Source organism: Mizuhopecten yessoensis, unplaced genomic scaffold, assembly GCF_002113885.1.
Source record: "Mizuhopecten yessoensis strain PY_sf001 unplaced genomic scaffold, ASM211388v2 scaffold1513, whole genome shotgun sequence".
Lineage (NCBI taxonomy): Eukaryota > Metazoa > Mollusca > Bivalvia > Pectinida > Pectinidae > Mizuhopecten > Mizuhopecten yessoensis.
The window spans coordinates 100,735-119,147 of record NW_018404084.1 but is presented as its reverse complement, the minus strand read 5'-3'; the positions used below and the strand labels follow the sequence as shown (position 1 = coordinate 119,147).

Sequence of the window (18,413 nt, the reverse complement as noted above, 5' to 3'; positions counted from 1 at the left end):
GCAGTAATATGTCCTTACTCTGTACAACCTAGGCCTGTTACCATGGAGAGGTTCCCCCAACATGTGGCTAGTAATATAATGATATGTATATAGACAGGCAGTAATATGTCCTTACTCTGTACAACCTAGGCCTGTTGTCATGAAGAGGTTCCCCCAACATGTGACTAGTAATATAATGATATATATATGAACAAGCAGTAATATGTCCTTACTCTGTACAACCTAGGCCTGTTACCATGGAGAGGTTCCCCCAACATGTGACTAGTAATATAATGATATGTATATAGACAGGCAGTAATATGTCCTTACTCTGTACAACCTAGGCCTGTTACCATGGAGAGGTTCCCCCAACATGTGACTAGTGATATAATGATATGTATATAGACATCAGTAATATGTCCTTACTCTGTACAACCTAGGCCTGTTGTCATAGAGAGGTTCCCCCAACATGTGACTAGTAATATAATGATATATATATGAACAGGCAGTAATATGTCCTTACTCTGTACAACCTAGGCCTGTTGTCATGGAGAGGTTCCCCCAACATGTGGCTAGTAATATAATGATATGTATATAGACAAGCAGTAATATGTCCTTACTTTGTACAACCTAGGCCTGTTACCATGGAGAGGTTCCCCCAACATGTGGCTGACCTTCAGAAAGACAGCAAGTTAAAGTTTGCTAAGGAATATGAGGTGAGGATAAAATAAAAAATTCACAAAATGCTAATTAAGCTACAAAACATTTTTCCTGTTTATAGAAAATATGTTTCAGTATGAGGTTAAACCTATTTATTTCTTCAAGTTATATATATATCAGCTGAGGAATGCCTTGGTTGCCTTCACATGTTTAAAAGATTTTTAATTATTATTTGGACACCTCAACTTTACGAATATATCAATGTTGGGAAAATGAATGAAGTTAACACCATATTCTAATTGTGTCACATTTTACAACGAGGCTGCATGCCATTTTGAATGGGTTATTCAACACCATTCAACCTTTTTTCTGCTCTTATAAGGAAAGATTTCCTTACAATTCTTTTTCAGTTGTGTAGTAAAGTTGACATCTTAGTGAAATTAGCAAAGGTGTACCAAAACATCGACTCCCATACCTTAATGTTTCCAGATGGAATCCTCAATTCCAGCTCTTTTCAATGTGAAATCTTTCTCAATGTTTCTTATAGACAGAATGTTGCATATTACACAAATACACCAGAAATAATTATCATAAAAAACAATAAAGGACTTCCTAACTCAACTTCTAATTACACAGGTACACCAGAAATAAGTATTATCATAAAAAAACGATGTAGGACGTCATCACTCAACTTCTAATTACACAGGTACACCAGAAATAAGTATTATCATAAAAAACGATAAAGGACTTCCTAACTCAACTTCTAATTACAAAGGTACACCAGAAATAAGTATTATCATAAAAAAACGATGTAGGACGTCATCACTCAACTTCTAATTACACAGGTACACCAGAAATAAGTATTATCTTAAAAAAGGATATAGGACAGCATCCCTCAACTTCTAATTACACAGGTACACCAGAAATAAGTCTTATCATAAAAAACGATATAGGACAGTATCACTCAACTTCTGATTACACAGATACACCCGAAATAAGTATTATCATAAAAAACGATATAGGACGTCATCACTCAACTTCTGATTACACAGATACACCAGAAATATGTATTATCATAAAAAACGATAAAGGATTTCCTAACTCAACTTCTAATTACACAGATACACCAGAAATAAGTATTATCATAAAAAACGATAAAGGACTTCCTAACTCAACTTCTAATTACACAGGTACACCAGAAATAAGTATTATCTTAAAAAAGGATATAGGACAGCATCCCTCAACTTCTAATTACACAGGTACACCAGAAATAAGTATTATCTTAAAAAAGGATATAGGACAGCATCCCTCAACTTCTAATTACACAGGTACACCAGAAATAAGTATTATCATAAAAAACGATAAAGGATTTCCTAACTCAACTTCTAATTACACAGATACACCAGAAATAAGTATTATCATAAAAAACGATAAAGGACTTCCTAACTCAACTTCTAATTACAAAGGTACACCAGAAATAAGTATTATCATAAAAAAACGATGTAGGACGTCATCACTCAACTTCTAATTACACAGGTACACCAGAAATAAGTCTTATCATAAAAAACGATATAGGACAGTATCACTCAACTTCTGATTACACAGATACACCCGAAATAAGTATTATCATAAAAAACGATATAGGACGTCATCACTCAACTTCTGATTACACAGATACACCAGAAATAAGTGTTATCATAAAAAACAATAAAGGACTTCCTAACTCAACTTCTAATTACAAAGGTACACCAGAAATAAGTATTATCATAAAAAAACGATGTAGGACGTCATCACTCAACTTCTAATTACACAGGTACACCAGAAATAAGTCTTATCATAAAAAACGATATAGGACAGTATCACTCAACTTCCGATTACACAGATACACCAGAAATAAGTATTATCATAAAAAACAATAAAGGACTTCCTAACTCAGCTTCTAATTACACAGGTACACCAGAAATAAGTATTATCATAAAAAAACGATGTAGGACGTCATCACTCAACTTCTAATTACACAGGTACACCAGAAATAAGTATTATCATAAAAAAGGATATAGGACAGCATCCCTCAACTTCTAATTACACAGGTACACCAGAAATGAATAATATCATGAAAAAGGATGTAGAACGTCATCACTCAACTTTTAAACATAAATGTTTTGGTTTAATTTATTAGGACCTGAAGGAGTTGAGTCCCAAACACCCATGTAATTCTGCCAACGAGGATGGAAACAAAATGAAGAACAGATATGTCAACATCCTTCCTTGTAAGTGTTCTCCAACCCCGAAATAGTGTCAACATTTGTCAACANCACAGATACACCAGAAATAAGTATTATCATAAAAAACGATAAAGGACTTCCTAACTCAACTTCTAATTACACAAATACACCAGAAATAAGTATTATCATAAAAAAGGATATAGGACAGCATCCCTCAACTTCTAATTACACAGGTACACCAGAAATAAGTATTATCATAAAAAAACGATGTAGTACGTCATCACTCAACTTCTAATTACACAGGTACACCAAAAATAAGTATTATCATAAAAAAACGATGTAGGACGTCATCACTCAACTTCTAATTACACAGATACCCCAGAAATAAGTATTATCATAAAAAAGGATAAAGGACAGCATCCCTCAACTCCTAATTACACAGGTACACCAGAAATGAATAATATCATGAAAAAGGATGTAGAACGTCATCACTCAACTTTTAAACATAAATGTTTTGGTTTAATTTATTAGGACCTGAAGGAGTTGAGTCCCAAACACCCATGTAATTCTGCCAACGAGGATGGAAACAAAATGAAGAACAGATATGTCAACATCCTTCCTTGTAAGAGTTCTCCAACCCCGAAATAGTGTCAACATTTGTAAACATTCATCTTGTAACTTCTGAGTCATTGCATCAATATTTACATCAACGTAAGGCATTCAGCTTATACTTTTCAAGATTTGACTGGGTTTTCATCAGCTTACTACACTTTCTACGTTGACCACCATCTATATTTCATGGTATTTTTAGAATGTAAAGCTGTGCATTTCCCATGTTCATGAATGGTATGTTTTATTTTAGTTCTATTTTTATGCATTTTGTTTTTGAAAACCTATAGTATTGGTAACTGGTCAATAGTTTAACAGACCCTTTTTTTCTACTAGAGGACCATATTTGTGTACCACGGTCATTTTTTTTAAGTGTTTACACTAGGAGTGAAACCTTAGACAACTGGTTACTATTCCAATTAATCTCCTTATTGAGCTAAAGGGTTACTTCCCCTGGCTGTCAGTCAGTATTACAAAACCAGATGATTCCACTAAGTGACAAGTATTTTGAACACCTGCATTTGAAATCCGCTGTATATTGTCCTGTGATTTATATTACTGTCAAGCTGATCACTGGGTCTTATAAAATTGGTAGTCTTTTATAGAATTTATCTTGCTGTCCATGATTCTGAATCACATATGAAAGTGCTATCATAAAATGCTTTTACCAGTTTGGGTAGTATGAACAGTCATTTGAGAGAAGCAAGACAGCTAAAACTGTCTAATCCCTGACGATATTCCTTACATATTATGGTTACATTCAGTGATAATCCTTACAAATATTGTTATATTTAGTGGTAGTCCCTACAAATTAGGGTTATATTCAAACTTCTGAAAGTTTGATTTTCTTTCTAGTTGATCACAGTCGAGTGAAACTGAATCCTTCTGACCCCGAGGACCCAAGCACAGACTTTATCAATGCCAACTACATTCCTGTAAGTAGAAATTGTCTTGATTTATAATTTTATGAGTAACCATTGTTGGCATTTTGATCTGTCCTGGATCATGACATTGTACTGTGTAATATAAATATTACATCGAAGTATATGACATTGTACTGTGTAAATAGTGTATATCTAAATAAGTACATGACATTGTACTGCGTAATGTAAATATTACATCTAAGTACGTGACATTGTCATGTGTAAATAGTGTATATCTAAATAAGTACATGACATTGTCATGTGTAAATAGTGTATATCTAAATAAGTACATGACATTGTCATGTGTAAATAGTGTATATCTAAATAAGTACATGACATTGTCATGTGTAAATAGTGTATATCTAAATAAGTACATGACATTGTCATGTGTAAATAGTGTATATCTAAATAAGTACATGACATTGTCATGTGTAAATAGTGTATATCTAAATAAGTACATGACATTGTCATGTGTAAATAGTGTATATCTAAATAAGTACATGACATTGTCATGTGTAAATAGTGTATATCTAAATAAGTACATGACATTGTCATGTGTAAATAGTGTATATCTAAATAAGTACATGACATTGTCATGTGTAAATAGTGTATATCTAAATAAGTACATGACATTGTCATGTGTAAATAGTGTATATCTAAATAAGTACATGACATTGTCATGTGTAAATAGTGTATATCTAAATAAGTACATGACATTGTCATGTGTAAATAGTGTATATCTAAATAAGTACATGACATTGTCATGTGTAAATAGTGTATATCTAAATAAGTACATGACATTGTCATGTGTAAATAGTGTATATCTAAATAAGTACATGACATTGTCATGTGTAAATAGTGTATATCTAAATAAGTACATGACATTGTCATGTGTAAATAGTGTATATCTAAATAAGTACATGACATTGTCATGTGTAAATAGTGTATATCTAAATAAGTACATGACATTGTCATGTGTAAATAGTGTATATCTAAATAAGTACATGACATTGTCATGTGTAAATAGTGTATATCTAAATAAGTACATGACATTGTCATGTGTAAATAGTGTATATCTAAATAAGTACATGACATTGTCATGTGTAAATAGTGTATATCTAAATAAGTACATGACATTGTCATGTGTAAATAGTGTATATCTAAATAAGTACATGACATTGTCATGTGTAAATAGTGTATATCTAAATAAGTACATGACATTGTCATGTGTAAATAGTGTATATCTAAATAAGTACATGACATTGTCATGTGTAAATAGTGTATATCTAAATAAGTACATGACATTGTCATGTGTAAATAGTGTATATCTAAATAAGTACATGACATTGTCATGTGTAAATAGTGTATATCTAAATAAGTACATGACATTGTCATGTGTAAATAGTGTATATCTAAATAAGTACATGACATTGTCATGTGTAAATAGTGTATATCTAAATAAGTACATGACATTGTCATGTGTAAATAGTGTATATCTAAATAAGTACATGACATTGTCATGTGTAAATAGTGTATATCTAAATAAGTACATGACATTGTCATGTGTAAATAGTGTATATCTAAATAAGTACATGACATTGTCATGTGTAAATAGTGTATATCTAAATAAGTACATGACATTGTCATGTGTAAATAGTGTATATCTAAATAAGTACATGACATTGTCATGTGTAAATAGTGTATATCTAAATAAGTACATGACATTGTCATGTGTAAATAGTGTATATCTAAATAAGTACATGACATTGTCATGTGTAAATAGTGTATATCTAAATAAGTACATGACATTGTCATGTGTAAATAGTGTATATCTAAATAAGTACATGACATTGTCATGTGTAAATAGTGTATATCTAAATAAGTATATGACATTGTAATGTGTAAATAGTGTATATCTAAATAAGTACATGACATTGTCATGTGTAAATAGTGTATATCTAAATAAGTACATGAGTATATTCTGGTACCTGACATTCTGTGGCCTAGTGTTAATATTACCTTATATTCTGGTACTTGACATTCTGTGATGAACTGTAATTGTTTGTATTATATTTATATGAAAACTAAATTCTCTGCAGTTTTTAATTGCTCTTTTGGCTGGAAATTGTAAAAAGTATATTTCATTTTTTTGTGTTAATAAAGCGTGCATTATCTGTTGAAATATTCCAGGGCTACAACTCGCAACGAGAATACATCGCATCCCAGGGCCCAATACCAGGTACCATTGACGACTTCTGGCGGATGATCTGGGAACAACAAGTAGCGATCTGTGTTATGTTGACCTTGTGTAAAGAGGACGGACGGGTAGGTCACAATGATTCTATCAATTTCTTTCCCTGTAGGTCTTTGATCCACTCTCTTTTAAGTCTCACGTTAGATTGAAGGGATGACAGTGCAGTGATAACTATTATAAAGTTGTGTAAATCATTTGCTAGATCATATAAATTGGGATAGATTAGATCAGTGATTAATTGATCACCTCATTGTTCCAGAAGATGAATCTTTTTGGAATTATACATGGTGATATTTACCCGGGGTCTGTATTTTGTTCATGAATTAGATATACCCTGTGTCTGTATAAATTTTCCGGTTTATGGATTAGAAACACCCTGTTTCTATGTATTTCCTATTGTTATGGCTAAACATGATGATTTTTTCTTTCTGCCACAGATTAAGTGCGAACAGTACTGGCCAACAGAGCGTAATGAACCGAAGCAGTATGGAGATATCGTTGTGGAGATAACCTCCTCCTCCACTGTCAATACTTATGATTTCAGAATTTTCAAAATCACACAAGTAAGTTACAAAGTCAATCTCTAACATGCGTACACATTGACCTCACATTCTTGAACAGTCTCAACAGTGAAGAACAATATGAAGCAATGCAGTTTCAGTTAGAGATCTAGAGCTAGCCTTTTTTAATGAGAAATCTTGAGAAATTTCAAGCAATACACAGTTTATGGGAAATCTCAAGCAATCATTTCAAGGTCAATTGAAATCTCAATCAGCAAAAAAGGCAATGGGGGAATCGCCAGCAACATAAAGTTGATGAAAAATAACACCAATACAAAACCAATGGGAAAATGCCAGTTATACAATGTCAGTAGGAATATAAATCTTAGACAATATAGAAACAGTGGGAAATCGCTAGCAAAAAAGTCAATGGTCTAAAAGAAATTTATTTCTCCCATACTTGCTCAGGTGAAAGACTCTGAGGAATTGACCCGTGAAAAGATAATTATATAAACCTAAACACACGCTATGACGTCTCGACACTATGACGTCAGTGTTTTAAATAGTTCCGTTGTTTTGTCTGTTTAATTTTCATCAATTTTGTTCTCATCATAAGATATATTAACTGATATATTACAGTTGTTGGGTTATTTGATAAAAATATTGTTAAGGTTGTGCTGTAATTGGATTTCTGATTTTATGTTCAGAGTTCATCACCCCTATAGAATCAACATCATTGTATTCATGTATGTATTTGAATTTTAGGATAAAAAAAAATCACACCAATTTTGTTTTCAGGGTGATCAGACACGGACTCTCAAACATTTCCATTTCCTGAATTGGAAAGACTTCTCTGCAAATGTTCAGAATGATGTGATGATTGATTTTATACAAAATGTGCGGGCACACATTCAACCCCCAGACAAGAAAGGACCCATGCTTATTCACTGCAGGTTAGATTTGTAGGACTTCACATTTATATTGTAAGAATTAACTATAACCTATTGCAATAGCAAGAGTTCAGATATTTCTTAAAATATCATTAAAGCTTAAAAATAAAGAATTGTACAATTCGCTATTAATCCGTTTTTTTTTATCTCGACGCCATGAAGTGAAAGCGAGACAAAGGTGTTGCTTTTTCGGCAACGGTGAAAGTTTTTGCAGTTAAGTTAGTTTCACTGAGAGTGTAATTGCTAGACCAACCAAACTTGGACCATAGATGCATCTTAGGGAGTACATCTCAAACCATATATCAAATTCTGGATGCTGCCTTCCTTTCATTGTCAATTGACTTTGGCAGCATCTCAATCAACATTAAGTTTTTGCATTTAAGTTAGTTTCTCTGATATTAGTTTCTCTGATATGTGCAGTGATGGTCATAGTAGGGCATAGGCGAGACATATCAAATTGAATGGCTTGTTTCTCTATAAAAGCTTAAGAATATTTTTTGCAAAAGTTGTTAATTGGTGAAAAGATATTTTTAGCTCGCCTATTAGGAGAATAGGGGGGCTATAAATGTAGTCACCCCAGCGTCAGCATCCCACCTTCTGAGGTTAAAGTTTTTGGCAAGTTTTTTCCAGGCAGTGTTGGATAATCACACTCAATACACAGGTGGTTATTATGAGGTTAAGGCATTTATATACCGAGTGTAAGCAATGTGCTGGACCATATTTTCATATTTTAGGGGCCAAAAACAGCATAGTTGGACTTGGTTAAAGTTTTTGGGCAAGTTTTTTTGTGAAGTGTTGGACAACCACCATCAATTGGCTCTTGTCTATTCTAAGGTTGAAGTATTTATATGGAGTGTAGGCAGTGTACTGAACCATATTTTCATATTTTAGGGGCCAAAAACAGCTTGAATGGACTTGGTTAAATGTTTTGAGGTTTGAGGTTAAAGTTTTTGGGCAAGTGTTTTTGTGTAGTGATGGATCACCAACATCAATAGGCTATTGTCTATTATAAGAATGAAGTATTTATAAGAATGAAGTATTTATATGGAATGTTAGCAATCTTCTGGACTATATTTTCATATTTTAGGGGCCAAAAATACCTTCATTGGACTTAGTTCAAATTTTTGGGTAAGCTTGAGGTTAAAGTTTTTGGGCAAGTTTTTTTTGTGAAGTGTTGGATCACCACCATCAATAGGCTGTTGCCTATTATAAAGTTGAAGTATTTATATGGAGTGTAAGTAATGTTCTGAATTATATTTTTATTATTTTAAGGGCCAAAACTGGTTAGATGAACTTAATTAAAGTTTTTGGGCAAGTTTTTTTGTGCTGTGTTGGAACAGTCACCACCAACAATATGCTGTTGACTATTTCACGCTGGCTGGTCATCTCGTCTTACATGTTATGGTTCAGCAAAACTTTGATACATTTCCATGATAAAAGGGATTGGCAAGAAATTGAGGGAAACGTATAAGGAATTCTTATGAAAAACATAATTGAGGGACCTGAAAATATGTTGGCGGTAATTGAGGTGGCAAATGAATTGACAGGCATTATATCGAAGTTTTACATTACCACCAATAGGCAAGCTATGCTGTTATCCAACAGCTCTTTTTTGTATCAGGAATTTATTAGTCACTAGATTATATTTACAATTTCAATTGTAATTGACTCAATAACCTTTGTTGAGGTCATTGTCATTAACACTCGATAATGACAGTCACTTCTGGTGCGCGTAGTGATACATCCACCGTGTACATATGTGTACGTCAACAACACGGGGGTTTCCATTGCTATTTTCGGATGTAAACAGAAGTACCGGTGGTACAAGATTTGTAAACGAATGATAAATCTCCGAATAAAAACCATATATAAAATTGTAAACGATGCCATTTCTCATTTAATCAAAGTTAGCAAGTACATAAATTGTTTTGTTGGGTCACCCGAAGCTGACACGAGTGACGGTAACATGGCGATTGTTCCTCGTGGGAACTTTGACGTTATCGCTAAATCTAGCACAATCACGCGTCCCACACAAAGTAATTCTGACATTGACCGGGCTCCCACACAAACTTCCATCTCAAATGCGTCGGTTTTGTCTTCAATTCAGTCCAGTTTGTTGACAAATTCATTGTTCACAAGTTGCTCCTTCAACATCAACCAACAATGAATGATTCCGGCATAACGTGGCGCAAAGCGTAACAATATCACACATCGGGCTTAAATGGAATATTTGTAATCCTTCCGCGGAATAAAGTCTGGTTAAAAGAACGTGTTTTAAGGAAAACCTTGATAGAACTATAAATATAAGGATTAACTTTCTATTTAGTTAGGTTATCGGTTGATAACTACAATGGAACTCGGGTAAATTAATTATACGGGATAGTTGGCTTCGCCGATGATTCAATTTACATGAGTTCCATATATTGTAGGTATCACCCAATAACCTAAACTAAATAGAAAGTTAGTCCTTTCAGAATGGTTTCATTTTACACTAAAAATTGAAATATTAAAGTTAGAAATGAGTATTAGTTTTTTAAGTTGGGGATGTGCTATTCATGTTTACATGTTTCCTTTATTTTAAACAAAGGTATCTAGTATTTATTCAATAACATTATTAGAATGACAACTGTTAAGTCAATAACAAAAATGACAACTGTTAATTTGGTGAAAAATGACAATTATGTATTCAGTAACAAAGAGACATCTGCTTATTTAGTAACAACATTGACACCAAGCTATTGATTTGGTAACGACAGTGACAACTGTTATTAGCTCATCTGGCCCAAAGGCCAAAAGGCCTAGGGTGATGATATTTGGCCAGAAGCAAACTGGGATGAAGGGCTACCAAGTTTGTCCAAATAAATGACCTTCACCAATTTTCAAGGTCACAGGGGTCAAATATGTTAAAAACTTTAAACAACTTCTTCTGAATAACCAAAATGCCCAGGTTGATGATGACTAAGAAATTTGACTCTTGCTGTTATTCCTGGTTTTTTTTTTCATGTACAGCTTCAAACAGCTTATTTAGAAATATACCCTGTATAAAGATCCACCTTATGTCTGAATAAGTGTTCTCAATTTGTCTTATGTTGTAGTATATATGATTACATTATAACTAAACTGATTTTTCAGTGCCGGAGTCGGTCGCACAGGAACCTACATGTCCTTAGATCAACTTATCCAGTTCATTGATGAACACGACTTCAATGAGGAGTTAGACATTTTCGACTTGGTTCTGTCTATGAGGAACTATCGAGTGTTTATGGTCCAGACAGAGGTACAGTAGAATATAATGATACATTCTAACCCATCTTTTGTAAACGTCTAGAAAACGTTTGGTTCTTAAATCTTGCATTTCATAAAGCATACTGGAAAAAAAATGCTTCTTTCTAGGATATGATATCTTGTATACCTCATGCTTCGACTATTTAACCTTTTCTTTGTCTTAATTACCATTGGTTCATTTGTCTTATATACCTTTATATAATCTACTGAATCAAAATTAAGTGAAAAGGAAACTAATATAGAATCAAATGACCAAAGTATGGTCAATATATGTACTGGTAAATGTGTATGTATTACGTTAAATACAAGACATAGCTGTTGATGATCAAAGATATTATTTTGGGGGTAAAATAGTACCTCCTTTTATCTACTTCTGTACTTATCTCGGTAAATATTCTATGTTATTTGTAGCAACAATATGTGTTTATTCATGACTGCGCAAAAGACCTGATTGAAAGAAAGAGAGCTCGGCTGCAAGAAAATGATGATGACGATGAGGAAGAAAATGTCTATATGAACAAAGCATTTGGTAAGTAACCCTAAGATAAGTGACTATTCCCTTATCAAATTTTTCAATTGGATGGAGATAGCTAGAATGTCTTTTATAGGGTTTTGAACCTTTTGCGTGTTTGGTGTGCACTTCAATTAATATATTTCTTTTCTCTTTTGTTTTCTGGTAAACTGGAGCATGTCTAGTGAACAGATTGAAAGGATATTTGATTGTCTAGGGAACAGATTGAAAGGATGTTTGATTATCTAGTGAACAGGTTGAAAGGATATTTGATTGAAAGGATATTTGATTGAAAGGATATTTGATTAGCTAGTGAACAGATTGAAAGAATAACTGTCTAGTGAACAGATAGAAAGTATAATTGTCTAGTGAACAGGTTGAAAGGATATTTGATTGTCTATTGATTGTCTAGTGAACAGAATGAAAGGATATTTGATTGTCTAGGGAACAGATTGAAAGGATGTTTGATTATCTAGTGAACAGGTTGAAAGGATATTTGATTGAAAGGATATTTGATTGACTAGTGAACAGATTGAAAGAATAACTGTCTAGTGAACAGATAGAAAGTATAATTGTCTAGTGAACAGGTTGAAAGGATATTTGATTGTCCAGTGAACAGATTGAAAGGATATATGTTTTTCGAGTGAACAGATTGAAAGGATTTTTGATTGTCTAGTGAACAGAATGAAAGGATATTTGATCAGCTAGGGAACAGATTGAAAGGATATATGATTGTCTAGTGAACAGAATGAAAGGATATTTGATCAGCTAGGGAACAGATTGAAAGGATATATGATTGTCTAGTGAACAGAATGAAAGGATATTTGATTGTCCAGTGAACAGATTGAAAGGATAGTTGATTAACCCTGTCGTTAGCTATACATGCTGTTTGTTTCCCTAATTGTCGTTATTCCCTGACAGTAGGTGGTATGATAAATTGGGACGTACTCATCATGATTGACACAATGGAATTTGAAAGGATATTTGATTAACCCTGTCGTTAGCTATACATGCTGTTTGTTTCCCTAATTGTCGTTATTCCCTGACAGTAGGTGGTATGATAAATTGGGACGTACTCATCATGATTGACACAATGGAATTTGAAAGGATATTTGATTAGTGAACAGATTGAAAGGATAGTTGATTAACCCTGTCGTTAGCTATACGTGCTGTTTGTTTCCCTAATTGTGGTTATTCCCTGACAGTAGGTGGCCATGGTATGATAAATTGGGACGTACTCATCATGATTGACACAATGGAATTTGAAAGGATATTTGATTAACCCTGTCGTTAGCTATACATGCTGTTTGTTTCCCTAATTGTGGTTATTCCCTGACAGTAGGTGGTATGATAAATTGGGACGTACTCATCATGATTGACACAATGGAATTTGAAAGGATATTTGATTATATAGTGAACAGATTGAAAGGCTATTTGATTGTCTATTGATTGTCTAGTGAGCAGATTGAAAGGATATTTGATGATCTAGTGAACAGATTGAAAGCATATTTGATTATCTAGTGAACAGGTTGAAAGGATATTTGATTGTCTATTGATTGTCTAGTGAACAAATTGAAAGGATATTTGATTAGTGAACAGATTGAAAGGATAGTTGATTAACCCTGTCGTTAGCTATACGTGCTGTTTGTTTCCCTAATTGTCGTTATTCCCTGACAGTAGGTGGCCATGGTATGATAAATTGGGACGTACTCATCATGATTGACACAATGGAATTTGAAAGGATATTTGATTAACCCTGTCGTTAGCTATACGTGCTGTTTGTTTCCCTAATTGTCGTTATTCCCTGACAGTAGGTGGTATGATAAATTGGGACGTACTCATCATGATTGACACAATGGAATTTGAAAGGATATTTGATTAGTGAACAGATTGAAAGGCTATTTGATTGTCTATTGATTATCTAGTGAACAGATTGCAAGGATATTTGATTGTCTAGAGAACAGATTGAAAGGATATATGTTTTTCGAGTGAACAGATTGAAAGGATCTTTGATTGTCTAGTGAACAAATTGAAAGGATATTTGATTTTCTATTGATTATCTAGTGAACAGGTTGAAAGGATATTTGATTGACTAGTGAACAGATTGAAAGCATATTTGATTATCTAGTGAACCGATTGAAAGGATATTTGATGGTGTAGTGAACAGATTGACAGGATATTTGATTATCTAGTTAATAGATTTAAAGGATTTTTGATTGTCTAGTGAACAAATTGAAAGGATATTTGATTGAAAGGATATTTGATTGTCCATTGATTGTCTAGTGAACAAATTGAAAGGATATTTGATTGAAAGGATATTTGATTGTCCATTGATTGTCTAGTGAACAAATTGAAAGGATATTTGATTGACTAGTGAACAGATTGAAAGAATAACTGTCTAGTGAACAGATAGAAAGTATAATTGTCTAGTGAACAGGTTGAAAGGATATTTGATTGCCTAGTGAACAGATTGAAAGTATATTTGATTATCTAGTGAACCGATTGAAAGGATATTTGATTGTCCATTGATTGTCTAGTGAACAAATTGAAAGGATATTTGATTACATAGTGAACAGATTGAAAGGATATATGATTGTCTAGTGAACAGAATGAAAGGATATTTGATTGTCCATTGATTGTCTAGTGAACAGAGTGAAAGGATATTTGATTATATAGTGAACAGATTGAAAGGATATATGATTGTCTAGTGAACAGAATGAAAGGATATTTGATCAGCTAGGGAACAGATTGAAAGGATATATGATTGTCTAGTGAACAGAATGAAAGGATATTTGATCAGCTAGGGAACAGATTGAAAGGATATATGTTTTTCGAGTGAACAGATTGAAAGGATCTTTGATTGTCTAGTGAACAAATTGAAAGGATATTTGATTAACCCTGTCGTTAGCTATACGTGCTGTTTGTTTCCCTAATTGTCGTTATTCCCTGACAGTAGGTGGCCATGGTATGATAAATTGGGACGTACTCATCATGATTGACACAATGGAATTTGAAAGGATATTTGATTAGCTAGTGAACAGATTGAAAGGCTATTTGATTGTCTAGTGAACGGATTGAAGGGATATTTGATTATCTAGTTAATAGATTTAAAGGATTTTTGATTGTCTAGTGAACAAATTGAAAGGATATTTGATTAACCCTGTAGTTAGCTATACATGCTGTTTGTTTCCCTAATTGTGGTTATTCCCTGACAGTAGGTGGCCATGGTATGATAAATTGGGACGTACTCATCATGATTGACACAATGGAATTTGAAAGGATATTTGATTACCTAGTGAACAGATTGAAAGGCTATTTGATTGTCTATTGATTGTCCAGTGAACAGATTGAAAGGATAGTTGATTAACCCTGTCGTTAGCTATACGTGCTGTTTGTTTCCCTAATTGTCGTTATTCCCTGACAGTAGGTGGCCATGGTATGATAAATTGGGACGTACTCATCATGATTGACACAATGGAATTTGAAAGGATATTTGATTATATAGTGAACAGATTGAAAGGATCTTTGATTGTCTAGTGAACAAATTGAAAGGATATTTGATTGCCTAGTGAACGGATTGAAAGGATATTTGATTAGTGAACAGATTGAAAGGCTATTTGATTGTCTATTGATTCTCTAGTGAACAGATTGAAAGAATATTTGATTGTCTAGTGAACAGAATGAAAGGATATTTGATTGTCCAGTGAACGGATTGAAAGGATATTTGATTAGCTAGTGAACAGATTGAAAGGATAGTTGATTAACCCTGTCGTTAGCTATACGTGCTGTTTGTTTCCCTAATTGTGGTTATTCCCTGACAGTAGGTGGTATGATAAATTGGGACGTACTCATCATGATTGACACAATGGAATTTGAAAGGATATTTGATTAGTGAACAGATTGAAAGGATATATGATTGTCTAGTGAACAGAATGAAAGGATATTTGATCAGCTAGGGAACAGATTGAAAGGATATATGTTTTTCGAGTGAACAGATTGAAAGGATATTTGCTTGTCTAGTGAACAGATTGAAAGAATATTTGATTGTCTAGTGAACAGATTGAAAGGATATTTGATTAACCCTGTCGTTAGCTATACATGCTGTTTGTTTCCCTAATTGTCGTTATTCCCTGACAGTAGGTGGTATGATAAATTGGGACGTACTCATCATGATTGACACAATGGAATCAGTTTGGTTATAGTGTATTGTAACCTCCATATATTTACCATTATAATAACTACATCTCCCAATTCTTATTTAATGATTTCTTCTGGGTTACATTAATTTTGTTTTTTTAATGAAATCATGGTTCTTCTTTTTCAGAACAAGACACAGAGGAAAATATGTACCAAAACCAGGACTTTTACCAGAATACAACTGACAAAACGGAGCTTTAACCAAGACCCTGCCCAATAAAGCATAGTGTGGACATATCATTCCCAAGTTGCAAAGGTGATGTGGGTTCATACCTTTCGATGACCTTTTTGAACTGATCATGCTCCAGAAAATTATATGACTTGGATGGTGTTAAAAATTCCATGGTTTTTAATTAGTTTTGATCTATTGGGACCTAGGGAGGAAAAATATACTGGTTTAGTCATCAGCAATGTTTCAATATGTGCTAAAGTAGTAATAGATCAAATTTTGTCTTCTTTATGAAACACTTGTCAAAAGAAAGAAATATTTACACAACAATTTTCACTATTGGAAAAAATATAAAATTATAGCAGATAGTTTGTTATTATTGATATAAAATATGTAAAGATTCTTCAGTACTAAAGGATTAAAACCTGAACAGGGTTCTATAGTTAGTTTTATATATGATAGTTTATATATATTTGTACCAAAATCATTCCTAATTTGAATAGAAAATTCCAAGTCTTGTGATTCCTGATTCCAATGAAACATTTGTTTTAATATATGAAAGACATGTAAGGATATGTTTCAATAGATTAAACATTTTTTTAAAGAAAAAGGTATATTGCATAATTGGGTTTGACTAATCTGAATCTTACTCCAGGTCATTTGTTATATTGGTGATAGCTGCTCTCATAGTAATCAAAATATTTTGGACACAATCAATTAAATCTGTTATATATATATATCATATGTTCTGCTGAAAATTCCTTTGTTAACGTCGATCAGTAATGTTTTTCTATTCAAGTTACCAGTTAACTAGAGAAATATGATCATTAGCATTCAGAATGTTTATTTGTTTTGTACCCCCAGCTTTATTATAGTCAGAGATGTATATACTACAGAGATTTGGCTTTATATGTCTCTGTTATAGTTAACACTGAACTGTGAATAAGTACTTAAGATTGATTCCCTATAGGAATTTTGCTTTAATTGGTGTTTAAACTTTATTAAATGACCACCTTGTCATTCCATTTGAGAACATGAGCATATGAATTTTATATGTGTCATGTATTGTTTTTGTCGAGCTCATAAATAATGATATCTTTAAAATATCATCCAAAGGTCAATTTTTTTAAATGAAGATTCAAAAAGAAATGATGGTTAACAGAAATATTCACATCTGATATAAAAGAAATCCGATTAATTCAGAGAATTATTTAAAGGCTTGTGACATAAAGATTATTAATTAAGCACGTTTAATAAAGTGAGTTTACATTATGCATGCTATTGAATATTGTTGGTTATAAATGCATCACTTAAGAATGTCACTTATAACTTGAAAGTGACTATGAATGTCAACAGAGGACAGTTCACAGCTTGAGTGTGTACCTGATCTGCTGTTATAACTCTTAAATCTGTATTTTGTTGAGAGCTTTTGTCACAGGCTATGGATCAGTGGCTTTCTTATTTATATAAAACCATAAACATCTAAAGGTGAAAAAAGAAACTAATTTAAGTTTGAAAAAACAACATTGAACTAGTGCAAATTTAGAAAATAGATTTCAGATAAGTAAATTGCATTATAGAAAAGTTGATGAACAGAAACTGGATAACCTGTTGTGTCATAAAATACATAATATGCAGTATATCTTTCATTTGATATAATTAGCTTTGTAAGAAGGTGTATGTAATAAACACGCAAGTTTAATCTGTAACACTGTTTGCCCTTGGTTAAAACAATGTCAAGGGGAAACAATTCAGATGTTTCTGTCATCGTACAGATATTGTATTATGCATATTATGAACTGTTACTTTTGCATTTGTTATCATATTACTGTATGTACAATTTATCATTACTACAAAAAGTTTGGATGATCTCTCACTTACATAGTGCTTCCAACAATTTTGGGGTTCATTGTTGACCGATGGCGCCTTCTTGTTGAATAGTTAACATTGTTTATCATGATATGTATATATAGAACCTCGAAGGATTAGTTCACATTTCCATGGAGACCATTGTTCTTCGTATTTGTTGTATTCACCTCATCTTTGGTTATAAACCATGTAAACTTACTTTTTTAAGATTTTGCATTTTTTTCCACAGTTTCGTTTCTATGAAATAACATTATTCTTTTTTTTAATTATGTCGCATGTTTT

The 18,413-nt window shown here is 32.8% G+C and overlaps 1 protein-coding gene across 2 annotated transcripts in view; it reads left to right on the top strand.

Moving 5' to 3' along the window:
* Positions 1 to 17,823, top strand: part of LOC110463867 (receptor-type tyrosine-protein phosphatase O-like) — an 18,680-nt gene extending 857 nt beyond the window's left edge. Inside the window, exons 2-10 of one of the 2 annotated variants that reach the window (XM_021518775.1) lie at positions 614 to 695; positions 2,819 to 2,909; positions 4,329 to 4,408; positions 6,587 to 6,721; positions 7,088 to 7,213; positions 7,949 to 8,103; positions 11,233 to 11,377; positions 11,797 to 11,914; positions 16,221 to 17,823. In XM_021518775.1, coding sequence (XP_021374450.1) covers positions 624 to 695; positions 2,819 to 2,909; positions 4,329 to 4,408; positions 6,587 to 6,721; positions 7,088 to 7,213; positions 7,949 to 8,103; positions 11,233 to 11,377; positions 11,797 to 11,914; positions 16,221 to 16,294 — 996 coding nt within the window. In that variant the 5' untranslated portion in view covers positions 614 to 623 and the 3' untranslated portion in view covers positions 16,295 to 17,823. Of the gene's footprint in view, positions 1 to 613; positions 696 to 2,818; positions 2,910 to 3,368; positions 3,487 to 4,328; positions 4,409 to 6,586; positions 6,722 to 7,087; positions 7,214 to 7,948; positions 8,104 to 11,232; positions 11,378 to 11,796; positions 11,915 to 16,220 lie in introns of those variants that run through there. The other variant, XM_021518786.1, reaches the window with a different exon arrangement.
* Positions 17,824 to 18,413: the final 590 nt, after the last annotated feature.